The sequence below is a fragment of the Harpia harpyja genome, chromosome 18 (assembly GCF_026419915.1).
Source record: "Harpia harpyja isolate bHarHar1 chromosome 18, bHarHar1 primary haplotype, whole genome shotgun sequence".
In the NCBI taxonomy this organism is placed as follows: Eukaryota; Metazoa; Chordata; class Aves; order Accipitriformes; family Accipitridae; genus Harpia; species Harpia harpyja.
Window position 1 is genome coordinate 24281623 of NC_068957.1, and position 26892 is coordinate 24308514.

The 26892-nt window shown below is 46.4% G+C and overlaps 1 protein-coding gene across 2 annotated transcripts; it reads left to right on the forward strand.

Moving 5' to 3' along the window:
- Positions 1 to 7135: 7135 nt before the first annotated feature.
- Positions 7136 to 16577, forward strand: HMGN5 (high mobility group nucleosome binding domain 5). Of its 2 annotated transcripts, XM_052813870.1 has the most exons (6): positions 7136 to 7401; positions 8863 to 8892; positions 9415 to 9444; positions 10379 to 10429; positions 14441 to 14584; positions 15894 to 16577. In XM_052813870.1, exons 1-6 carry the CDS (start codon positions 7387 to 7389, stop codon positions 15939 to 15941), a joined length of 318 nt encoding a protein of 105 aa, XP_052669830.1. In that variant the 5' UTR covers positions 7136 to 7386; the 3' UTR covers positions 15942 to 16577. The 2 variants fall into 2 exon arrangements, with proteins under 2 accessions (XP_052669830.1, XP_052669829.1); XM_052813869.1 differs by lacking the exon at positions 7136 to 7401 and having other exon boundaries at positions 8821 to 8892.
- Positions 16578 to 26892: the final 10315 nt, after the last annotated feature.

A 26892-nucleotide genomic window follows, 5' to 3' on the forward strand; every position in this document is an offset into this window, starting at 1 on the left:
AGCATCTTCAAATGGCTGTTGGAAAGACTTATTAAAAAAAAAAAAAAAGTGCTAAAGGTAGCATGGCTTTGTAAAACTTCACTGTGCTTACTTGGGCACAACCCTCTCAGGTGCTGAGTCTCCCCGGGAATGGACTTTAAAACCTGGTAGCATCAGCCATCTCCTAAGGCTGTGTGTGGAAGCAGCTTTAAAGGAAGGCTTACACACTTCTGCGGGTGCGGCGAGGACCATCTGGCAATGGTTAGTTTGTTATTACTCGCTTTGTCGATTTATTCTAACCCTTACCGATGCTTCAGCATGAGACAGATCCTCAGGCGAGCTTGTGAGTTCCTGTCTGGGAACTTCCCCAGCCTCCTCCACAATAAACGCAGATGCAAGAAACTCATTTGGGTTTTCTGCTCCAATATTGTCTTTCCTACATATTCCTTTTATATCTCAATAGCCGATTCGTTCTAGAAAATGTCTTTCAGGCTTCCTGCTCCTGACGAGACTGAAAAAGACTTCTGTTGCTTTTTAAGTCTTTTTGCTAGTTGTGTGTCAAACTGTTTTTCACACAACCATTTTTACATTTCACTTGTTTATAAACTTTTCTGTTTTCCTCATTAAAACACAAATCCAACTTTCTGAAGGATGCCTTCTTGTTTCTGATAGCCTCCTATGTCCTGCCTTTTAGCCGTGTTTGATTTTTTAGCCGTTTTTTTAGCCATGCTTGATCCTCCTACATGCTTTTTTGACAGGTTATACGCATTTGGTCAGTGCTTCCAATGTGATGTATTTCAGTAGTCTCCATGCCGCATAAAACCCTTTTATTCTTTCAGCTACCCTTTTCAGCTTTTTTTCAGGAAGGCTTCTCACTGTTACAGAGTTCCCCTTTCCAAAATTTAGAACAACAGGGAATTTCTTTGGCTTTTGTTGCTCCGATCAGAGTGGTGACTCTTAAGTATGTAATGGTCACTGATTCAAGGAATGATTAGTTAGGTCCTGTTCTCTGCCCTCAACCAAATCAAGAGTTGCTTCTCCTTTCTTAGCTTCCCTGACCAGCTGCTCTATAAAAAGTCACTAGTGTCTAACCACTCACCCTCAGACATAACAGCTATGTGGTCTACATTGGGACACTGGACATCTCCCACTGTAGTTGTGTTTTCTGCCCTTGCCACCCCCCTCATCTTCATCATCTCTGTTAAGTTAGCTGATGGAGTTAATCCAATGTTATAAGGGTAGTAGACATTTCTACTTATTTCTATGTTGAGAAGTCACTGAACCCGTTAATAAACTCCTTTGTGTTAGGTGAGGAAATGTATTTTCTGGTTTATAATGCCAGCTTGAACATCTGTCCTAGAATGGAGCACACCAGGCCCCAAAGGTGCCTGCTTTTCTCTGCTGAGTATAGAAGGTGTCCAGACAACTAACTCAAATGTAAGCATCTGCTTTTGGATAGATGAATCCTGCCTGTAGCTCCCTGGAAGTTGTTCTTGTTTTGCAGATTATATTCTTTACACATCCCAGTATGGCATTTGCATTTTTTGCCACCATGCGACCTTGCAGTAAAGTTGTATCCCAGTTTTGGGGACAGGACTCCACGCAGTGCTTCATGCAAGGCCGGGAGCTGGCAACACTTCGCCCACGCACGTGACTCCTGCCACCCTTCAAGTGTGCCTTTATCTTCTCACATGCACTACCATAACCTCGTATTTTTGAAGAGAGAGAATTGTTACCGTAAAGGCAGTCATCACACATTTGAGATCTGTACAGCAGTGCATACCATGTGAGAATTGTGGAGGAAAAGGCAAATAAAAGACAGTGTTGGCAACTGATCAGCTGAGAAAACTACTCATTTTTCTTTTGTGCTTTTTCTGGCTTCATTTTAGTAGTAGCCTTAGTTTTGACTGCTTTTCCAAATTACATCTTCTTTTAAAGAACCAAAACTGGAAGAAAGAAATAACTAAAAGAAAAACTTGCTACTGACAGTCAGCTTGTCTGACTGCAATGGATTGAAATTTCTTCTTATCTATATTTTGTGTTTATTAAAAGTCTGCATTTACTTTGGTAGGAAGCTGTAGCTAAGCCAAAGGTTTTACTGAAGTAAAGATAAACAAACAGACTCAATGAGAATCCTAAACCAACCAACAGGGTTACACCCTCATGTTCCCAAATTAATAAGCACTAAATGTTTCATCACAATCAATACTGAATTTGATACATAAATCAATGTTTAGCCAGGACGAACCATAAAATTACCCAGGACAAACCATAAAATTAACTAAGCACAAACATCTTCTATAGATTGATAATCCACTCATCCCAAAAGTTATGTACAATAAGGCCAACGGACACTTTAAATGCCAGGTACATGACATGCAAACGTGTTTTGTGATATTTTGCCACAAAACAATGTATGTGTTAATATTACTTGCCATACGTGCCATGACTATGTGCACATACAGAATCCCCATTTCCCTTGCCTCTGAACTCATGATGATGGGGCTGTTGCACAGTTAGATGGCCCAGGCTGGGAGCTGAATGTGTCCTGAGCCCATGTCACGCTCGCTTCTGGTTTAGCACAAGTTGTCACAGCAGACTTCATTAAGGTAGTGAGGGCAGCCTCGCCATGCCATCAGCCGCACTGTCAGCACCTGTGGATGCGCCTCATCCACCCTTCCGATTCCACAGATAGTGGTGCTGAAGAACGGCATCATCACCGTACCTTCGGTAAGACCCAGTCTTTACACATTACGGGCAAATGAATCAGGGAGTAAAATGCCTCAGGCCTGAACAGCATGACCGTGAGAGCTGCAAGACTCCTGAGATCCCATGGTGGAAAGCAATCTCCCAATGTTCAAAATTCACATGAATTGTAGCACAAAGGAATGAGAAAGCAACGTATACCTAACCGCCTTTTTGGGGAAGGCTAGAAGTCGATCACCCAAGGGTGACTTTGGTGTATTTTGCCATTATTCAGGAATATCTTGATCTGCTTCACTTCAAGAAGGTGATCTAGGAAAACATTCATCAAGTACTACAGATCTTCTCTGACATCAGGAACAGGCTCTCCTCCTCTGCAGGACATTCCTGCCTTGGGCAACAGCAGGAATATCTACATGGTATTGTGAACCGTCAAACATCCTGAAAACCACCCAATGTTCAAGATGTGGTTAACAGCACCTTGGAGGATGCTGGAGAGCTGTAGATCCCTGAGGTGACTCGTTAGTAGACACAGAGCAACCAGGAGTCAGACCACTGGGGTATCAAAATCGAGTTGACCGAGTCTTGCCCTATTTTGCAGAGATTAGGGGGCAAACCCTAAACCGAGCTGTGATAGCTTCAGCCTGAAAGTATTTTCTTGCGCTTAGGTTGTCTGCAATTTCCCAATTCTCTAAAAATTTCTCAACATTTGAGCATCGCTCTGTAAGTTTAGTGTGGGCCATTCAGACTGACTATTCAGAGTGCAGGCTGCGTTGGTTAGTTTTGTTTTGACATAGTCATATGTTTCTGTTTGTAGACTGGATGTTTTTACCTCCGGAGCCAATATCCTGGTTCGAATACCTGTGCTTATAGAAGTTTTAGCATGAAGTTTTCTCATAGAAACAGTAGCACAAAAAAGATTAATTTCTGGCTTGTTGCTTTGATTTACTCTTGACATAGTCCGGTGATATGATATCATAAATTCAGGTTTATATGGTTTTGTACTGAATAAGAAATGCCAGTTTTGGCAAAAATGCCAAAAAAGGTCACATGGTACAAACTAATGCTCCAGAATAAACTTATTCTCCTAGGCCTAATTTACCCAAAAGGTTTAACTGGTTAGTTTTGTACCGGCAGTCTATGTGCCACATTAGGTCTATCAGTCCATGCCATTCTAACGTGTCATCAAATCCTTTTTGTCTTTCCACACCCAATGTAAAGCTACTGTACAGTCATAAAGCCACTGTAAGCTCCATACTGTGTGCTGTGACTAACATCGTAGTGAGCCTGCTCCCCGTCTGGATCAGATTTGTGCTGCTGTATTAACGACGGCAGAACCACGGTCACCTTTGCTTTAACACCGAAGGTTAACAGCAAGGACGGAAGGTCTTCATCGCATGGCCCTGCACATCAATGCTGCTTTCACCTGCTGCTTGGTTTTGGTCACAGATAAACATACGGCTACTTCTGTGATTTAGAAGAAAATTTAACCAGCCATGGCCGCCTCCCCATTGGTTTGATAGGTGACTTCCTATTCTTTCCAGTTATTATTGCATAAAGGAATATTTAATTGCTCCTTCCACTTGGCCTGATTGGAAGGGTGTTTAGAATATCCATAGGCTACAACCAGGTCTGTTATCTTCTACTGGTCTGCATAGTAACAGCCACTTATACTTTCAGCATAACAGTATCTCACAGCAGTTTATCCTATCTATTCAGAGGGAAGTGATCTTCTAACTGATGATTATTTAAGTCAGTTTGTGGTTTAATGAACATTTTTAGAAAAGTGAAAATATTTGAAAAAATATAAAGCTAAAAAAGGCGGCATAACAAATATAATGCAAAAATTAGTAGTAAATTTTAAATCCGTGCTTAATTTGCAGTGCACATTTTGATCCAAGCTTTCAACCAAACTGCTTGTCATGCAAGTTGTTCAGGGGAAGATATTGACAGACCCTTCTACAAACTCCCGTTCCTTTTCCACAAATGTACAAAGACTTCTCACCGAACACAGAAAGAATGAAACAATAACCGCAGGGAGACAGGCAAAACCTTTCAAGGCAACTGACAAAAGCAACTGAAGCACAAACCTTGTTGGTAATGGAGAAATTCTGCTATCAGACAGAGACTCTTGAAAGAAGACCAAGAGCTTCTGAAATGTGTTTCAGACAATTTTTAGTTCAGAAGACAGAGAAAACTATTGGAAACGCTATTTAAAATCTTGATTAATACAGGAGAACTTGAAGGTGCCATGATTAACAGGTAATGAGAGAGAAAGAAACCCATGCATATAGGAACATGTTCTATTTATACACATTGGAAGTAAGAGCAAAACAAAAGAAAATCTTACTACTGACAGAAAAGGAGAACAAATAAAGGAAGGCACAAAAAAAAAAAAGCTGTGCCTCCTTTGCTTCAGCCTTCAAATAAAGTCAATTGCTACCAGTTACTAAGCACAACCTTTTTAGGAAGATGACAGCAACAGGTAGTAGCAGGAAAGAACAGACCAAATTGTATTTGGTTATGTGGTTACACTGCGGTCGGCAGTGCCTGGAAAATGCACCCCCCAGTATTTAGGAGGCCAGTCACAGACATTTTTGAATTTTATCAGCAAAATATCGTGGCATTTGATGGTTCTACATTGACCTGATGGAGGAAGGGGGAGAAAGGTGAACCTGTGGGTAGAAAACTGCTCAGCTTAATTCCAAAGCCCAGGAAGATAATAAACTATTGAAATCTAAGCACTTTGAGAATGAGGCAACGTAAAAAGTGACAAATCAAGAAGTCACTGTGAATTTGTCAAGAATAGGAGGAACAGCTGTTCAGAGAGCAGCACTGAAAGGGATCCAGGGATTACAAGGGATCAGAAAAAGAATCTGAACCAACATGGTGATGCTATCGCAAAGTCGGCAAATGCCACGCTGAGATAGGTTACCTAATTAACCTGATTATTGGATATAGATGTAAGGAAGAATGCGAGGTCGAAGAGTCCGGGGCAGCCTAAAAATGGTAAAAGGTTTAGAAAACACAGCCTATGAGATCATGAGGCCTATGAGAATTTGTTTAGTCTAGAAAAACGAAGTTTAAGAGAGAATATGATAATATTATGCAAAGTGATACAGTATCTAAAAATGTTAGCGTAAATTGATGCTTATGAATTGCTTTTTGTATCTGCTAGACACTGGGCAAAGGAACTTTAATTAGCAGCCGAAGTATGGTTTAGATGCTGGGGAAAACTTTGTGGTTTTAAGGAGAGCTGAGTGCTGCAACAGGCTGTCTAGGAAGACTGCAGAATCTCCTTTATCGTAGGTTTTTATAAAGAGATTAGACCGGCTTTTGGCAGGAATAGTCACACCTCAGAGCAGCAGCAAGTCTCAGTTGCAAAGTGCTTTGGTCCTACAGGTGGTATTAACGCACGCCTTGTGCTTTCCCCAGAGAAACAAGACGAAATGGATGGCGGACACCCCGGCAGAAATCCCAGCTAGCGAGGACGGACACACCGGCACGTTTCCCTCAACCCCTGCACAAGTCTCCAGAGTTCACCTTCGGGCCTACCTCAAACTCACAGGCCCACCGCCGGCAAAGATCTCCCACGCTTCGGCTGAGCTCCAACAGCCCAAACGGCCACCTGGTCCCCAAAATCCCCACCCGGCCCCCCCCCGGGGCAGTTTTACACCCTACGGGCACCCCGTTTTTACCCCCGGGAGGGGGGGGGGGGAGGCCGAGGCGGACAAAGGCCGCAGCCCCCTCGGCCGGCTGAGGTAACCCGCGGCGGTTAACGGCCCTTTCCAACAGGTACCGCAAAGGCGGGACGTGGCGGCCGCCTCAGCTCCCCCCCCCCCGCCCCCGACCCCAGCCCCTCCACCGGCGTCCCGGCCTCTCCCCGCCGCCCGCCATCGGCTGCCAGGCCGCAACGCCCCGCGGCATGGCGGCCTCCCCCCCCCCCCCCTCCTCCCCTGCAGCCCGAGAGCCGGAGAGCCGCCGCCGTAGGCGGCCATGTTGTCGTCCTGCGGCCCTGTGGTAACTTTCGGGGAAGTTTCTTTCCCGGCCCCTGGTGGTGGTGGGGGGGGGGGTAACGCGGGGAAGGAGGGCGGTGGAAGGGGAGGGAGCGATCTGCGGCCGCCGGGGCAGGACGCGGCCAAGGCGGAGGAGCTCGGAGAAGCGGCGGGCCGGCGGCTTGCCGCCCCCCCCCCCCCCCCCCCGGCTCCGCGTCGCCCGCCCGCCGCGGAGCCGCGCTCGGGCCGCCGGCTGCGCCCTCCCCGCGGCGGCGGCGCCGTATTCACCGCGCGCTTTAGGCCGGCTCCGCTGCGCAGACAGCGTAAAGCCGCCGTCCCTCCGTCTGCGAGCGTCTCTCGCGCTACGGCCGCCGCCCCGCCCCCCCTCCGCCCACGCCCCGCCTCCCGAGGCTCTGCCCGCCGTCTCATTGGCCGCCGCGGCCGTCACTCGGCGGCTGGGCCCATCTCGCGCTCCCCATTCATGCAGTTTGGTTGCGTGTTGGTGTATTTTACTGTTTGCAATAAAGAGGGGGGGATTTTTTTTTGTTCAGTTTCTGCTGCAATTAACTCTTGGTCCCTTATACATCTTTCTTTTTTTTTTTTTTTTTTTTTGCAATTTTGCAGAAGGGTTGAAACAGTTTTTTGGTGGTTACATTTATTTTTTATATATATATCTATATATTTTGCAATCAACTATTAAGGTGCAACTATGCCCAAAAGAAAGGTAAGTGCAAAAAAAAAAAAAATAGGGGAGACAGATGGGGAACGACGGGGAGAGATCAAAGCGGCATTCGCAGAATTATCTGTAAATTTTTTGCGCGCGCGCGCGCGTGTGTGTGGTGTGTGTGTGTGTGGAGTTTTTTTTTTTTTTTTTTTTTTTTTGCATTTTTAATTTTTTGTCCGTGTCCTAAAAGCGGAGCCGGGACTGGAGGGGTAGAGGGCTAGGGCGTGTGTTTTTTAGGGGTTGCTCGGCGCGGGCAGGGGAGCCTGTGAGTTCACTTTGGGCTGTTTTGTTTGCGAGGAGAAGGGCTGAGCAGTGTCTCCATGCTGGATTACAAACAGCCATAGTGCTGCTGCTGCCCCTATGGAGAACACAGGCAGGCAGCGCTAGGCACGGAGGGCTCTGCCGCTCGCCCAGCGCCCAAAACCCCGGGGCCGAACGGCTCCAACCCTCCCGGTTACCTCCGGGAGCATTTGAAGGCGGATCGGGCCATTCCCCGGGAGGATTTGGGTCTAAACGGTGCCTCTTTCTCCTGCGTTTGCCTTTGTTCTCCTTTTTTTTTTTTTTTTTTTTTTTTTTTTCCCCTCTCCCACTTCTTGTCATACCAGATGGTTGTGCAATGGTAATTTGGAGCCATTAGGCGGCGCAGAATTTGAAACTGTCCTTGAAGGGAAAAAAAAAAAAAAAAAAAAAAAAAGACCGGGGAAGGGATTCACCACCATAATTAGGAACTTTAGCTCGGCGGGCTTCCAACACCCCCCCCCCCCCCAACACCTCAAGCCCCGACCCCGCCACCCGCGGCCACCGAGACCGCAACCGGCCTCCGCGGGTCCTTCGAGGCTCGGCACGGCCGCGCTCCCGGCTACCCCGCGGCTGAGGAGGAGGAAGAGGAGGAGGAGGAGGCGGCGACGCGGCCGTCACCCCCCCTCCTTCCTCGCCAAACCCCCCCACCGGCCGCCCGCGGGGCTTCGGACCGGCCCCGCCGCCCCCGGCCCCGCCGACGGCGGGGCCGGGGGCGGCGGGGCCGGTCCGAAGCCCCGCGGGCGGCCGTTGCCGTGACGGGGCCGGGTCTCCCGTCATTGTCCTTGCGCCGGGCCGGCGACGACCTTGTTGTGGCAGGTAAATTGGCGGGAACTTTTTAAACGGCGGCGACGGCCGGGCGCGGTGACGTCGCTTCGGCTGCCCCGAGGCATTGTGGGAGTTGTAGTCCGTGAGGCGATGGCGGGGTGGGTTGGGGTTGGGGGTGATGCCGCCATGGATCTCCCCTCTCCATCCTGGCCCGCTGGGCCGTCAGGGGGAGCGGGGAAGAAGGGAAGCGGGGCGGTGCGGCTTTAGTCGGCCGGGTGGTGGTGGGGGTTCTCTGGCCGCCCCCCCCCCCCCCCCCCGGGCTCCCCTCAGGCAGGGCTCCAGAGCGGGCAGGGGATGGCGTCGCCTTCTCACCTCAGTCTCTGGCTTTCCTTGCAGGCTCCAGCTGAAGGCGAGGCAAAGGAGGAGGTAGGTGCCGGTCCCCCACTCCTCCCGAGAACTTTTAGGGTGCTCCACATAAATGTCTGCGGCCCCCCGGGGGTGGGTGCCGGCTCGGGCCCTGCGCCTGGGTTGGGGGTGCTCGGGCCCGGCCCTCGGCCTGTTCGCCTGAGGTGGGTGCTGGGGGTCCCGGCTGGAGGCAGCAGTTCCGCCACGCTGAGGCCATCGGATCCAACGGGAACGTGTCCCCTTGAGCCTCGCAGGCAGCGGCTCGGTGGCAGAGCCTTAATGGCACAACTCCTGGAAGTAAAAGAAACTTATATCGCTTGCCACCTCACTGGGGTAAAAGGGCGGCAGCGTAGGGTGGGAACTGTGGAACAAAGCTGCACTTCCAGGAAGTCATCGCCATAATGCCTGTAATTTCGTAAATCCTCGAATTTGTATGGGGCTTCATGGCGTAGTGCATGTGCCGTGTTATTCTGGGTTGCGGTTCTGGGAAAGCACTGCTTTACATGCTCTCTGAATTTTAGTGACACATCTTTCTTTACGTAGCCAAAGAGAAGGTCAGCTAGACTATCTGCTGTAAGTATCTTTATTTACTCTTTTAATATTACATCACGTGGGGTGTTACGGTCTAGGGGACAGTTACGGAGAAACTATTTGGTTTTTTCCCATCGGTATTGTGAAAGGCATAGCTAGAGTATTGGCAATATTTAAAAGTAAAATTCCCATTCTATGCTTCCGGTCCTTGAGTATCAACACATGACAGGCTTACTTTTAGACGTTTCACGTGAGATGCAACAGCTGTGTTAGTTAACGTGCGGTCTGGACGCATGAGTATCCAGAGTCAAGGAATATTGATTTCAAGATGCATTTGTTCTCTGTAGGTCTTCTCCGTACAAGTACCTGCTCATAGGTCTATAAGTGGCCTGCTCTCTCCTTATACTTGTAATTTGCCCATTGATTTTGCCGGCCCAACTGTTGGGTAAACTGAGACCTAGAGGGTGTAAAATCTGTGTCGTGCAGTAGGGTTCAGCCCAAAGTCGCAGCCTTAAACAGGCTCTTGGCATCCTTTTCTACAGACACATAGTGCACCCAGCCCTTTTTTAAGCCATCTTGGAAATGCCAAGTGGATAACGGTTGCTATTTAAAAAAGAAAGTACTTAATTTTAGTGAAAGCTAAGATGTGTATTCATATGTAGAGTTATGTCCAAATGTTAATACCTTTCATTTCTGACACACGCTTGCCTTCACAGCAGACAGTAACACCCAGACACAGTAATGATCCACTTACTACTCCTATCAGCATCTGTGCCACTGTAACATACGTGAGGAAACGCGGGTTTGGATAATGAAACATGCTGATCTGTCTCTGACGTTTACTCCTTTATACTACAGAATGAAGCAGACAGCTCTAAACTATTTTTTGTTGGAATAGTTTTCAAAAGTTAACAGCATATTGCTAAAACATTTATAGCATTCATCTGACTCTGTTTCTTATGTATGTTTTGTACAGAAACCTGCTCCGCCTAAACCGGAGCCAAAGCCCAAAAAGGCAGCACCTAAGGTAAGTCTTCGAGATCTCTTGAACTGAAGTTATACTTTTCTTTCTCAAGGTGTTTATAGGGGGAAAAAACCATCCACAACTAACGATTTTGGGTTTTCATCATTTTCTTGAAAGGGTTAAGATTGAATTATGTGAGTTAAAAGAACTTGAAAGATGTAAAGATCATTTTATCCAATGCCTAGTGAAGGAATGCGGGAAACTGAACAGATTTTAAATCAGTTGTGGTGAGGCTTTACTGCTTGCCTTGCAAGGCCATTCTGAAGTTTCGTGTAGTGCATTGTTGGGAAAACGATGCTTTGAATAGAGATCAGAGACTCAGAGACAGTATTGAAAATCATGCTTTTAATTACAGTTTCTTACTATTTTTTCATTCAAAGGCACTCTTTTCAGCTAGTAATCAGTTTATCAAATTTTAATCACTGGAGATAAAGTTCTACGTACCCATTTTCTTAAGCTGGATATTTTTGGAAATGCCAGAAATCTTGGCATACCTGACAGTATAGTTAAAAAAGAAACTATTTAAAGCTCCTTTTTGCTTTGGAGTAACAGTCTGAAATTTAAAAGGGGACAGTTCTGCAATCCATATGTGGTATTTCTTTATACCCCTTTCCTGTCACAGACTGCCCCAGCGGTCACAGTTTGCAGTGCTTTTTTTAGATGTCTCTGTAAATACTCAGATTGTATTAGGATTTTGCAGCTGGGGAGAAAAACAACAACAACAACAAAACTTTAGCGTTCTTTTTAACCTGTTCCCATCGTACATTTTCTTTTGTGGTTTTGGGTGGTCGTATGGACAAAGCACAGGTGCGAGAGATGCTTTAGTTGCAGAAGGGGATGACAGGCTGGGATCCAGGAGCTCTTTTCTGTATGTTTAAAAGGCCTTGCAGTTGCATATGGCACCGCAGATTTCCAGATGATGAAAACTATTCTACCTCCAAGTCCTTCTATATGGAGCATCAGAGATGTCATGAGAAATGGACAAGAAGGAGAACCCTGCTTGTCGGTTTGGGGATCCCGCATCTCAGCTCTGTAATTGCAGTGGTGTGCAGAGCAAGTTTTTTGCATCTGCATCTTGGCCGTGCAGCCAGATTTCTAGATCCCATTCCGGAGCGGCAGGGGAACCTTGGAACCCTGCTGCTCCACATTCCTGTGGTGCTCGCGCGGCTCGCACACTCTGGATTGCATCTCCTTCTGGTGTCTGCTGGTCCCCCGGGAGGAGGAGAGCCTACCGCTGGTGGTTGCTCTTCCAGCCCAAGTGGCAGAGAGCTGTCTTGGGGATCTAAAAGTCCTGGGTTCGGCCTCTGCTGATGACCCATGCAGAGGTCAGTGCAGTTGCATACGATGCACGTTGTTGGTATTTTCTTTTTTTTCAAGTTTGCTTTTTTATTTTTATGGAAACATCTCGGGCTTTATACACGGAAGCTGCGTTAACCGAATCTTAAAAGTTGTGAAAATAAACATTCAAAAGTTAAGGACTGTAAGTGATTGTCAAAACTTAGTTTGCTCCCTTCCTGCACAAGCTGTATGGTGCGGCCTCCCTCTGGGATCATACACGGTTTAGTTCTGCTGGGAGTGGTGCCTTGGTCATTGCCCCGCACATTGCCCCGCAGTTGGACTTGGAAAGCGTTGGTCCTCTGGCTTCTGTGGTACTAGTTTGAAGCCAGGATACTTGAGCTGCATTTTTGGCTCTCTAGAGCTCCTAATACTGGATCAATATCTGTGCAAAGGGGGATATAATAAGAATTGTGCAGGCATCTTTAATTCTGGTTTCCCTCAAATACGTAACCTTCAGGTTCTTCAAATGTTTTTTTGTGTGTCAGAATAGATTTCACCTTCTAAACTTGGCCATACTGAAAAACATAGAGCTGGGAAAAAAGTTTTATCACTTTATAAAACACACAACCTTATTACTGAATTGATGTTGCCATCTGTATAGAAAAATTATTCAGGAAAATTAATACAATGGTATTAGCTCAGAACTAGCTGAGAGGATGGAAGAAGCTTGGACATTGAAAAATAACGTCGTCTCCTTGGCTATTTTTTTTCCTGGACTCACTTGGTTGTGGAAGGGGGCTTGATCCCTTACAGAATAGCCGTTCGCTTGTCCCCAGAAGCCACGGATCTTGCAGAACAGAGCAGAGATCCCGGGATCCTCACTCACAGCTGTGTGCTGCGAGACACTTTCTCTCCGGTCAGCCCAGCCATGGAAGCCAGTTTCTGTGGATTCTCCTCAAAAGCTTTCTTAAGAGAGGCTTTACCAGCAAAGAGTGGGCTACAGAGAATTACAGTTTTAGCTCTGTTAATACTTTATTGACTTTTTTTTAATGGGGTAAAGGGAAAAGATACCCTTCTTCAAACAACCCCAAATCTTTAAAAATCCTTTATGGCTTACATTGGAAGAGCAAGTGACTAACACGCCTGTGCTCGTGAGTTTGGAGCATACTAGTGCTGCTGGAGGAGCCCTTCACAGTGGTCTACTTACATGTGCTTCAAAGGTCTGATGAGATCTGTTCAAGTGACAGAGAGCAAATCAGTACCATAGTAGTATTGCAATTCTAAATCTTACTGCCAAACAGTACCAGAATACTTGGGTGCTGATGTTACTGTGATGTTTATCTTTTTGCTGCCTCTCTTGAAAGTTGGAGGACTGTTCAGCCAACAGAGGGGGAAAAGAGCGAGTGGAGGCTTACTCTTCCCTTTCCTCCTCTGGTGACTCTCTTCTATTGGAAAGAGCCACTACATATCTCTGACAAGTCAGTCCCCAGAGAGGAGGAGAGGCTTGTCGAGAGTGGGCACAGCCCAGGAGAAGGGGGCTGCTAACACCATGTGGTAGTGGAGTTTCCCAGCTGGGCTGAAATCCCTCAGCAAGGTCAGACTGGGGAGTGGGAGGTTAGAGAGGAAAGAGACCCTCACCCACCTGAGTGCTACTAACCTCCTGCCTTAAATTTTCTGCATTGTTATAGGAGTTGGTGTTAATTTTGGTGAATTTTTAATCATCAGTATCATTGAAGAATCAGGTGACTTTGCCCCTTATACTCTATTTGAGTTTACCCTGAGCTAGCAGCTCATTTTTAATGTGAATTAATTTTGTACACTAATAAGCGAGGTGTTGAAATAAAGTATACTTTTTGTAACTTCTAGTCACTGAGACAGCTCCATCTTCTGAGTAGAGAGAGAGAGATATATCTTCAGTAATTACCTGTTTATCTTCACTTACCTGTGAGTAGTAATTTTGCAGATATTTATGGTTCCTTTGTTGGAACTAGGTTAATCAAGTGAGGAACTAAGCTAGTTTGCCTAGTGCACTTACTTATTGGCAGCAAGAGGCAGATCCTCGGAAGTGAAACTAATGAGAGTCATGCTTGTTACTGTATGGGGTTCTGACCTTGCCATATAGAAAACTATTACTACAGAAGTTGTAGCATCAAGTTTTGTTTTGGTTTAGCCTGATCCACATATAAAAAACTGCGCTTAAATAATACATGCAAAGTTCTCGTTGTTACTGAAGTGATGCTGTTGAGCCCCCAACTTGTCTATCACACAAATGGTTTATTATAGTAAGGAATATTTCTGGCAGGGAAGGGGGAAAGTCCTTTGACTACAGCTTTGTTACAGTTTTCTAAATAGGCATTAATAGCACATCTGAAGTATTCTGCTATTTCCACTAGCTGTACATGTTCTTTTTGTTCTGTGGTATGCCTTTCAGCAGCACAGCAGAAATACAGGCCAGTTCAACATTTTTTAGCTAATTTAATTGAATGCCTATTTAAAATAGGAATTCTTTTAACCCCAGCCATGGCTGCTTTTATATTATGCACTTCCCAGTAGCACATTCAGGACAGAATAGAAGGAAAGCACTTCTCCCTGGAAACTTTCCTCTCATCTTTGTCAATAGGAAGTTCAGCGTGTAGAAGCAGGTTGCGTAGACGGTTTTAGAGTTGAGTATGTCCGTGTGCAGATGTACGAGGTGGAAATTAGCATTTACCATATCACGGTCTGTTTTCTTAACAGAAAGAAAAGGCAGCAAATGATAAAAAGGAGGACAAAAAGGCAGCAACAAAAGGGAAGAAAGGAGCCAAAGGCAAAGATGAAACTAAACAAGAGGATGCTAAAGAAGAAAACCACTCTGAAAACGGAGATACCAAAACTAATGAGGTACTTTAGCTACAGTAAACATGGGAATAAACACAGATGTATTGGTAATACATCCGCAGGAGCCAACGATTGGGCCTCCTTGTCAGAAGGTGGTGTGTTTCACTGCCATCCTGTAAAGACAGACCAGCCGCAGTACCTGCACAGGGCAACTCCCAGGGAGAGCCTGAAAGAATAGCATTGTCCTTCAAACTCATTCCTGCTATGTGATAGAGCCCTTCCACAGGTGGTCTGTGCTATCGTAATGTCCCTCTCAGGGTTGGCACAAGAGCAATGCAGAATATTTGGGGAACAATAGAGCTCAGTAAGATTGCTATCCAACCCTGAGCTGACTTTGCATATCCTCTCTGGACTGCTGGATTGCCTCTTCTGCTCAGCACGGGTTGGTACTGTGCCAGAAATCTGGTTTTAAGTTTTACACAATTCTTTAAAACAATTCGTCGCCTCAGAACAGTTCAACAAGACATCTGCAAAATAAACTTGGTCTTGTCTCTTGATCTGCAAGCCTCTTTCTTACAGGTTCTTACTGTATCAGCTACTTACCTAAGAGCTGCCATTTTCTAGGACTAGCTACAAGCTTCAGTCAGCTCCCGATGGCCTTTTCCTAGCAGTTTTCTTGCTGGTAGTAGAAACGCAACGTTTGCTACGGGCTCCCTTTGCCCCTGTAGGCACAGACTAGCCTGTTGTGTTCTCTGTTACTTTTGATTTACGGCGATCTCTCTTCATGTGTTGACTATCATTATCCAGTTAATGGGTCGTTTATTCCTTCATTTTTAAAAGTAATTCAGGAGCTTCTTTGCTAAAAATTAATATGGGGCTAGTGTACTTCAAAGGATCTTTGATAGAAGCTTTGCAATTTTGATGTGTTGACTTAAAAAGTAATAGCGGACCTTTTTATAGAAAACAGGTGAGAACCAATTTCCCTGAAGTTTGGACAGTAGACCAGTATCGCGCTTTTATGTGTAATTCTTACACTTCCCTGTGACTTACGAAGATGAGGACTTGAACTTTCCCTAGCTTATGATTGATCCTAATCTAAAACACGTTCTAAACTTCTGCCTCTTTGGAGGCACTTAACATTCCAAAATTAACTCGGTCATCAATTAATACTCATCTGTGTTTGAATTTTTAGAATTACCAGCCGACATGCTGTTGTGTTGATATTTTCTGTAGTAGCTGTGCATTCTTGTCCATCTACACAAAATGTTGTCCATGTCTGTGCTAACAAACTAGTCTCTCTTTGATGCTTGTTGGAATGGAATCCGATTAGCATTACGAATAATATTTCTATTCTTCCCAAACACTTTTATAGGCACCAGCTGCTGAAGCATCTGATGATAAGGAAGCCAAGTCCGAGTAATGTTAACCCTGCCCTATATCTCCATCATTTGGTATCCGTACCTCCATGCTGTATTGTTAACAGAGAGGAATATTTTTATCAACTATTTTATAAATGCAGGTTTTTTTAGCATGAATTTAATTATGGAACATCTTCATCTCGGTTACTTGGGAATTAAATCCCTAACAAACAAAACAAAAAAAAAATCATTGTTTTTAAATTTTGTGATTGTAATAGTTTGTATGGTACATGGAAAGAATAAGTGGTGGTAGCTTTTGACTTCTGTCAGTGTGTCCCTTTTTGTGTAAGTCATGCTTACAGACTTCAGATTTTAATTTTACCCTTGTATGTGTTGTATGGTTTCTTAAAGTGGGGAGGTCTCAAAACAAATAACCGTGTTAAACATTCCAGTGGTTCTGTGGGTTGCTTTTATAAAGAAGGTGAGCTATTTTCATGAAAAACCTAAGAGCTGGAAATCTGTTGTTTCCCAAATGTAATTTTATTTTGTCAGTTTTGAAAAAATAAATAAATAAAAGTGTAATCATGTTTTTAAATGAAATACAAACATTTCTTTTAAAAGGGCAGGTTGGTTGTATGTACCCACTGTTAGGAATTTTGCTGGATTTATCTTAATAAAAAAGACTCCTCAAAAGCTGATTGTGGTTTGTTGCTTGTGCTGCAAACGTACTACTGGAAAGCTACCAAATTCCAGAACAGTTGCAGTAGTTCAGGGCCTCAGGCGGAGAGAACCTATGCAGCTAGGAAGCTTTGGGCCATAGCATGATTAGGGCTTGAGCCCCTGTCGTCTTCAGTTGTGTAAACAAAAATGACTTTATGGGCCAGCCTCTCGGCAGCCGAAATGGGAGTAGATGATTTCAGAGGAAACGTGCTGGCTTACACCCACTGGGAACTTCAGCCAACACTTTCAGATGAAGGCTGACCTTGTAAACTCTCGTTACTTACTCAAGTAAAGGTGGGATACTTGGTGTTGTCCAGTATGCCTCAAGTGTTATAGATGTTGTTATAAATTCTGAAGGGCATGGTCTGGTTTTCTTTTATGTGCCTATTAATTGATAATGATTTGGAGGGGGGTTCTTCCCTCTTAGAAATATTGCAGAGGCTTAGAGACTGCCACGTTTGCATCGAACCCTTAATAGTATAAAATAGTTTTCTGTTGGTGTAGGGATGTTTGTAGTCCTGGTTAAAGTGCATACTTCCATAACTGTTGTTTATAGTTTTCTTCTTTAAACGTGTATTACTCACAAAATGTTTTCTTGGACTCGCTTAGCTTCTTCGAGAATGATAACATGTATGTGTACAGAAGTGCTTTCCGTTAATGCAAGCTTTGTTATTCTGGGAAATGACAGCTAGACCAGACGGTAGTTAAATGGGGGTTTAGTACTGGTTTTACCGAGCCTCATTTTTGTTGCTACAGCTATTCTATGCAGCTTTATCAAGGACACTTCAAGTTTTCTTCTTAAAGCTTCCTTTTGTATAAAGTCTCTTCACATTCATGAGCAAATACATTATATATTTAATAAGAAGAAAAATGTCTGCAATGCAGAAACCTTATCTTTTGCATTAAATTGTTTCGCAGCCCAGAAATGTGAAATTCCAAGAGCTTGCATATTTTATCTCATATCCAAAACCTAACTCAGCATCTCAATGCATCGTGTCTTGTATTAAATGTGTGTTTCAGGATCAGTACCCCAGGGCACTGGCCACCAGATGATGTTTAATGTGGATTTAATTTTCAAGGCCTAAAGCGCCGGGGATTTTTTATTCCTGCTGCACCACCTTTCTGTAGAGCTGCTCTATAAAAGCATGAGGGTTAACTGGGCTAGGTCTTCCTCAGCAGTAAAGGTGAGAGAGTATTTAGGGGCCTTTTCCTTTGCAGTATATTCCCTTATTCCAACACAGCCTCGATACAGTGACTTTGGGGCATACTCTATAGTCTCTCCTGCAGTGAAAACTGATGGAGAGAAGTAGCTGGAATCCCTTGCCTGGTGGAAGTGTGGTGAGGTGGGGGTAAAACCAGAGATTCTGAATGCCCCAGTTTGAAGAGGATCCAACAATAGTTCAAATGTCATCCTGACACATGTAAAAATTATTTACTGAATTTAGCCTGCTTTTGAATAATGAAAGATGACTAGCAAGCACAGCAGCGTGCTTTGGACGCACGGTACAATCATTTTTAGGGTCTGACTGAATGCTGCTTGAAGTCGATGAGAAATACCAGTGGGCCTGTACTGCTTCAGGGAGGAAATGCATATTGGAATGAAATGTTTTATACTTGCATATTCCCCCCGCCCCCCCAGTTTCTGTAAAAGGGCTTAAAATAGCAAATCTAGTTCTGCAGGGAAGGTGAGCTCCTTCTCCGAATCTTGGTACCATTTGAACCATTTCTCTTTGGCTTCAGCCTCTAGTCACTGAGTGTTTCAAGCATTGTTATTTAAATAACAGCAGCCACTATGAATATGGTTGATATTTTCTTCTTAGCAAAGGGTTCATCCATATGCCAAGGTATAATCAGCCCGTCGTATGCTAATTGGGGTCATACTGTATGTCAAGTCATGTTTCTCCATTTTAATACGGAGGTCGTTAGACAGAAACATACAATTGAGTGTTTGGTTTTGTTTATTTCTTCCTCTTCTAGTGCCAGGGCGAGAGTTGTTCTTAATTCTATAACTATTGTTATAATCGGATTCCTGTTTCAAATAAGTACAGAAAATTGCTTAAGAACTTTTCAGACAAACCTCCTTGCTCAAATTCATAACTTTTCTGAGCAATGGGGTATTGAGCGAGTTGCACAACTAAATAGATTGCCTGCCTTCTGCCAAATCCTCCTCATCTGTTGGTCCTGATGTCTAGACACTGAATCAAAGGCTAGCTCCACGTCAGCTCACAAGCTTTGCTTAGTTCATGGTTGTCCAAAAAGTAGAGCTTTCGAAGGGAGAAAACTTTCTCGGTGACTGGTCAGTTGGGTATACCTGCTTCCAGGTTTAGTTGGAATAGGTGGAGAAACTGCCTTCACTGAGATCCTTGGCTGGCTGTTCAGCGGTGCTCTGGGTGCAAGCAGTACGTGTTTGCCTATTCTGATACTGGTTGTGAAAGATCTGTAGAATTGCTAGGCAGGCAAAATGGGCTGCGGGAGTTTGATTATCATTATTAATCATAACAATTACAGACCTTAGAAGATGCGACGTGGCAAACAGATTCATGAGTCTAAAGATAGTGATGGTTCTGAGGTGGTGTAATGGTATTTTTAGCTAGGGGAAGAGATTTAAAGTGAGGTTGGCAGCAACTTGCAATGGTGAGATGCCCACATAGCTCGTCAGTTACTGGACAACATACATGTACAACTGTTGACTGGGATTTTGCAGTGAAACCTGGTGAAAGGAGGCAATATTGCTGGTCATAATGTTTTAGATACTCATCATTGTTTGAGGTAGTTTGACAAACCTTACATCCTGTTTAACAAGCAGACTGTGAGCACTACTGATGCTGTTACCTGCTAAGCAGGAACCCTGCAAATCATTAAATCTTGCACGCAAAGAAAACCTGTGTGTCAAGGTGAGCGCAGTCTGTGGGTATGTCCTGCTGTGCTGAGTAGTGTTGGGCATTTGAGTGACCGGGGCCAGGCCCAGAAGGTGTGGTGGTGTCAAGAGGATAGCAGAGTGGTTCGGGTGGGAATCAGTGTCTGGGGCCACGTTATCCTGTCCAAATAGAAACACTGATAGCGTACAGCTGTAGAGTCAAGGTTAATATAGTGAGATGACAGTGAACAACAACCCAATTTTAGTGCAACGCTGAAGAAGGGATCATGTTAATGCTTCAGACCTGTCTTATTGCTAAGGAGGTTCATCATAATGATTTTATTTAGTAGCAATCATTGGACAAAGCAAGGCTCTTCACCAGGATTTTTGTTTTGTCATTCTTGCCAGGCTTGGTGCATTAAGATGACTCATGATGTAACTTTGGGTGCAAGCTCCTGGCGCAGCATGGAGCTGAGGTAACTTTAGGATGCCTTTAAAGTTTCAGAGAAAGTACTGAGACTTCCCATTCCTTGCAATAATGCATGTTCTTACAGGACCTCCAATAGAACTTGAGCGAGCATTTACTTCTTGCTTTGTCAGAACGATGAAAAGCTTAGAAAAACACCGCTCACCATCCTGGAAAGTGAGGTTTGAAATAAGAGGAAGCACCTCTAGACTTCTTCCTGGTGTCCATCATCATCATCAATGTGCTGGAGCAGCACGGGGGGGAGGAACGGGAGAGAAAAAGCATAGCTGCCATCAGCAAGCAGAAAATGAAAATCACAGTGAGGTCCTTGGAATTTAAAAAAAAAGGGTCAACAGGGGAAAGAACCCCCCACCCCCCAAACCACATACAAGGAGGGCTTTTGTCGGTACATCCTACATCCACCTTTGCTCCTGTGAATGAAGTGACTGCACGCAAAAGCCAGAAAATCCGACGGGTCTGATTTTCAGATCAAGAGCAACTCCCTGGTAGTTAATGGAGTTACATTGGTGTTAATCTGATGAAGTAGAAAGAAAATTGAATCCCCTGAATAGAAACGGATGGCTCTTCTTTCTAATTGTCCCAGTGGTGATGTTCCTTCCCCATGCAGCTGGCGTGGGAGCCCCTGCTCTGAAACCTGATGCCCTGGACGGGCTCCAGAGAGCCGAGAACACCCCTCGGGCCCCGCCGCTGCGTGGCTTTCAAGGAGCCTCTCATTTTGAGAGAACAATGTTAACGTGGCTTCTGGCCAGAGACCGTCCAGTGCCCGAAAGAGAGGGGAGCTGGTCGCAAGCGAGCGTGAAGGTGGGTGACAGAAGTCATTGGTGTCTCATTTGGCCACCGTCCCCTGCTTTTGAAGGAGCGCGATGAAGATTGGGCTTGGGCTGACTCGAGGGGATGGGGAGAGGACCAGTGTGCTGCTCCCACACCCTTCATCTGCCCCAATTTAGCTACCTCTGCCAACGCTGCTGGAAGAGGACAGCGAGGGGCCGGCGGGAGAGGATCTCGGAGGAATGAAACGCCGCCTTCCTCCTGTGGCACCAGCAGGGGAATTGCGTGAAACGTGTCAAATGGAAATATGTAAGTGATGTCCGAATGCATTAGCGTGAACTTCAGATTGACGTAACACCTGAAAGCAGTGAAATGAAGTAGGTGCTTATGTGATATAAAAGGAATAAAATCACAAATTGGAAAGCCCTGTTTCTAAAAGAGTGGAAATCAAATTGACACCATAAAGCTCTCAAAGGCATGTTAATACAATTGGACACATCTTAAACATTTCCAGACGTTCTTAAAAGAAGGGGGGAAGCATAAATAACACAGGCAAGAACACTGCACTGAAACCTAAAAATAGAGCGGTCAAGACCGCTTCTCCCAGCGTTGGCGTCCCCAGCGCGCAGCCGGCGGGTGCCAGTACCCGCCTGCAGTCCCGGGGCACGGCTTTTTGGTTTGCCGTTTGGAAATGCCTGCCTCCCAGCCAAGCGAGGTGCGTTGCTTTCATTAGGGATGAAGGGTAGCACAAGCCTGGAATTCGCAGTCAAAGCTGCTTGTGAGTTATCTGAGAGCCAAAACCCAGAAAAATCGCCGGGGTTTTGTTTGTTTAACATTAACAATTCGGGGAGGGGGTGGAAGTACATTTCTTGGAGCTAAAACCAGATGTGAGACATCTTAGCCACAAAGCTTTCTGGTTCTCTTCTGTTTGTTTTTCCCCCAGTAAGATAAAAGAAACTGCAGAGAAGGTTTAGATTGCGGCAACTCTCGGATTTCTTCCTGGCTATGAGGGTGCTGGCAGATGCTGCTCTGCGAGACCACAAATGATCTTTTTTGTTTTACCGATATGGGGGCCGCCGTTCCCCTAGGCCCACGCCTTGTAGTTAGAGGTAGGCTGTCCCTAAGCCTAGGACTGAGCCTCAGCTTTCCAGCCGGGCTGAAAGTTTGCTTGATTTGATTTCTTCCTTCACATAACCGTCTCTACCGTCACAGAGGTGCCAGCCGTAACTACATCGCCAAGTTGTGGTTCCATTTTGCACGGAAAGCATCATCTCTGCTCAGGAGGGAAAGGCTGGAGTCGCGTCTCCAAGCCTCAACAGCCCAGTCCAGGGGAAATCCTGCAGGATCTGCCTTCCCCTAAGGCCGCCTCCTATAAATCTTTCCATGCCACAAACAGAAATTTGCAAATCTAGGCCAAGCCTTCCCTGCTCCGGTTTCACCACCCATGCTGTTATAGACCGGTTATATCAACGTGGCTCTTTGGAGTAAACACTGACTTTTCTGCTCTTGTGTTTATGCCTCTGTAGCCCAGTGGGATCCTCCTCTGTACCTGGAGCATTACCCTGGGAGTAATTAAAATAATTAACAAGTGTAATTAACTGTTGGAGGGTAAAGGAGAGTTTTAGCACATTATATCAGCAACAATTACATAAATTACTCTTTTTGTCTTGCGAAGAATTGACAGACAGGGGAAAAAAGGAGAAGGGAGATGTATAGACTCACGCAGTGACACGGAGAAAGTGAATAGGGGTCGATGGCTCTTGTGTTGGAAGACAAAGCAAACAAAGAGGCACCAAATGAAATTACCAAGTGGCAGATGCAAAACGAACATATTTCACACAACGTGTAATTAAGCGGCAGAACTCATTGCCCAAATGGATCCCAAAAATCGTAACGGTTTAGTAAGTGATTAGCCAAATTCTTGGAAGACGACCCAGTGGGGCTGTCGAACACAAAGACATGTCCCCGGTGCAGGACGAGCCGAAGCCGCAAACCGTGGGAGGCTGGGAGAGGACCTGGAGCCGTCCCTTGGCTCTGCCCTTCCCCGTCACCTCCGGCCGGAGCTGGAGGCAAGGGGACACGGGCTTCTACGTACCTTTGGTCCGAGCCCCTCTGACCACGCTCGTGGCACTTCGAAAGGAGAAAAACTTGCCCGCTGTCAAACTGCACGTGTCTCTGGCTGTTGGTGGGGACAGACACACAGCGGTGACTTCAGCGTGGACGTAACCGAGGTACCGTGGACTGGTGAGCTGCTCTCTGTGCGTCCCTGCCGAGCCCCGTGCTGCTGGACCTTGGCTTCTCAGCAGCCGAAGCCGAGGAATGTGGCTGCTGCATGCGTGCCCCCGTGCAAGAAAAGGGCACCGCATTCTTCTGCTCTTTGCAAAACTCCTTCCCTAAACGCATTCCCCCAGGGCGGCAGGTTTGCTTGGTGCTGCCGTTGGCTGCTCTTGCGTAGGCTGAAGTTGAGGTGAGGACCACCGCTGGGTTGGAGGAAGGTGGTCCGGATACCCAGCTCTCATTGTTGCTCGATTCGGGCTCATGAAATATTGCCAACCCCCTTTTTGGCCCATCTTGGCTATAAATCTTTCTAGCTTCATTTAGTGCTCTAGCCTCTAGGTGGTGGTCATGTCTGAGTATTCTTGTGTAACTGCACTGCAAAACATAACTTGATCGTTAGGGAGGACCCTGTCAGTTTGAGGTTAACCGGCTGGCCGGGGGGGGGGACGGCACCGGGAGCGGGAGCGCGTACCGCAGCTCCTGCGGGGTGACGGGTGCTCGTCCCTGCCTGCCCCGCCGCCTCTTCGGCGAGGAAGCTTGGGGTCTGCGTGTCCCCATCCTCCGGTCCCCACCGTCAGGGACCAGAGGCCGAGTTTTGGGCAGCCAGCCTGCTTTCCCACGGGATGCAGCAGAACCTGCGGGTACCCGGCGGGATGCTCACGCTTTCCTGCTGCCGCGGTGATGGGGACGGTGGCTCGTGCCAGTCCTGCGGTGGATGAGAAGCAAGCAAGTAATCTTGTTTCATTTTGCACGTCCTACTTACTGAAGTATGTGAGCTTGGAGGAAAGGAAACAGCAGTTTGTAGAAATCCAAGTGGATATGAAGATGAGATCATTGCTCTGCTGCAGTCGACAGAAGTTTCTCCATCAAGTTTATGAAGGTGAGGATTTCATTTGCTAAAACTTTGCTAAAAATTTAATGTGCTGGATAAATAGTGATAGTTATAATTTATAATGAGAACTATGGAAAACCAGACCAGCTGACCAGTGAGGCGGCAGGGTCATCCCTGGAGGATATGGAAGTCAAAGCACAGCAAAGCCCTCCTGGTGCCCTGCTCTTCTTCCAGAGGTTTTCCACGCAGCACCTAGAACTTGCTCTTAGTTGTAATGTAGGCAGCATCGTACGGCATCGTCCTACATCTACCGGTTCTGCCTCAAGCGTGGCAGTTCGGCTCTGCTGCCTTTTTGGATTGAACTCCAATACCTTTCATACGGTCCAGGTCTCATAAATAGATGTGTTTTAATTTATTCCTTGGACTTTTCAGTCAATGGGCAGCTGTAACGACAACGGCAAGGCAGAAAGCTCGGTCTTGCCCTGGCTGGTTAAACTTGGGTAGCACCGTACCCTCTGCCATCCCCAGGGCTCTGGCTGCAGAGCTGGGGGCCAGTTCATTATAACACAGCCACTACAGCACTCACTGATTTATTTTTATTTAGTATAGCTCCTATTTATCTTCTAGGATTTGCATAAAAGAAACTTCTCTAATAAAACAGAGAGACCATACAGGAGCTGAAAGAGAAAAACCTAAGAAAAAAGGCTGTTGTAGAAAGGTCTCTTGCACGTCCAGCCCCACTGCCTCCTGTGTCACGGGAAATTCTGCGATCTGACATGAAAACGGTTGGAATCATTCAAAGGAGAGCCTATAGCTCATCTAGCATTAGCAATTTATTTTAAAGATCCCTATCTTGGCCTTAAATGGACTGCAGGTGCCAACTTGCTGCGCTGTCCTTTGATCTTGGGAGTCAAATTCATCCCATTTTCTGGCGAAGGAGCGTCTATTTTCATGTCCACGGTGAACAGTCGGGACACACACACAAGTATGCGGGCACTGAGCTCCCTAACTGGAGATGCACGGTCTGGTATCTGAGCCTTCAAAGCTGTAATTAATGGGTTTTCTTGCACCAAGAAGAGCCTGACGTTACATAAACCGGCCTGGAAACGATCTGCGCTGCAATACCACGAGAACACGGTCCTGCAAGCACAGCCTAATGAAACCCAGAGCAGTAAGCACTGGGAGTCCTAGTGCTCTTAGCTACGAACAACCGAAACAAAACAACCATCTTTTTTTCATAACTCTGTCGGCGTGCAGCTGCGAGCCCGGCGGTGAATTCGGGGCAGACGGCGTCCTGCCGGCGTTGGGCTGCCGTGAGCCGGGTCCGAGCCGCCGCTGCGGTCTGTACCAACGTGGGGCAGAAACGTTACGCAGAAACAAGCGGTTTAAAGTCGTTGGGAGACACATGCTGATGACTGGAAGACGTCTTGCTCGGTGTTTGCAGAAGGGGGCCCGGTTTGCGCAGAGGTCGGTGGCGGTTGCTTGCGTGCCGTGGTCGGCCCCTGGGGATGTCGGCGATGGCCGCGGTGCCAATCGATAAATTAAAACGGGTCTACGAAGGCAACTCACCGGCACGTTTTCTAAAAGCCAAATATATTTTACAGAGCGGATAATAATTGCTCCATATATCTTTTACAAGCCATGGGGTAGGCGATGCATGTTTTAAAAATGATCCAAACACATGTTTGGACAGCCAGCAGCGCGAATTGGCTTCGAGCCATCGCAGGACATGAGACGAGGAATATGTGCTGTAGAAGTTCCCCAATTAGTGCACTTGTTGGTTAGAGCGAGTAGTTGTAATCTACGGGGCCGATATGCCTCATTTCCAGCGGCTCCGGCTTTGCAGCGGGGTTTATGCCAGGGATGGAGATATGCCTGGAGAGCCTCGCGCGGCGTCACAAACCCCTCGGTGTTACGTGGATTGGCAATGCTTCGCCTTTTATCCCTAGAAAGCTCCAGACCTAACTTAAAATTACTTTATAAATATGATTCAGCACTATCGCCCCTGGTTTTGACCCGGGAGATGTACCCGCACGCTGCACAAGTCGGGAGCTGCCTGGGCTGCGCGCTGAGCACCTCGGGCGCTCGCTGACCATTTTCCATTGAACTTGTTTAGGCAGACTTTTTGTTGGGCGAAAAAAGAATAAAATTGCCTTTTCAATTTCCTCTCCCGCGTTGCAGAGCATCACGTTTCCGTGTTCCCTGCTTGGCCTCGGCTCATCCCATCAGGAACATCAGCACCGCGGGAACAGCAAACCCCCCTCCAGCCACGTGGGCTCCCAGCCCTGGTTCTCCTTCCCAACCCTGTCCCTGACGGATCGCTGTGCCTTGCCGGGTGCTCCCCTCGCTCCCCGTGGCTGGCACCCGTCTTCTCCCCAGCCAGGACCCGAGCCAAGCCGGGATGTCCAGCGCCGGCTGCAAAGTCTCCCGACGTCAGCATCCCGGGACGTCCTTGGGAGAGCAACAATGTGCCCATCGGTACAGCAGCAATGGGTGTTATTTACAATATTTTATTTAATATGTAAGATCTAAAAAATATTTTATAAATATAATATATTAAATATACATATAGATATAAAAATATTTTATAAATATAATATATTAAATACACATATAGATATATGTATATAGTGGTTGTAGGTCACATTTTTTAAAAAAGGAGTGACTCCGTGGTGGATGCTGAAGGCCCTATTTGATGTCCCAGCACCCAGGTGCCCCCAGGGGCTGTGCCCCCCCTCGGCGGGTGCCCCCGGGTGCCCCCGCAGCCGCCGCTGCGTCGGCCTCTGCCCCGCGCCGGTTCTCCTCTCCCTCGGCGAGGTCGGTTATTGGTTTTGGTTATTGCCTGGTCCGAGCCCTCGATTCTCCGTCTTGCTTCAATCAAGATCTGCGTGACAAAACCATCGGCTCGAGCTCATTTTGGTGATCGCTTGCACCAGGAACCTTACCAGTTTCATCAAAAGCTTGGATGATTTTAGGGTCTAGGTTTTTATTCATTACAGCATTGGCCGACAAAGCCCATTACATCATCCGTTTGGAAGAGAAATTCTCCGCAGCTGCTTGTGTGGTGCGGGG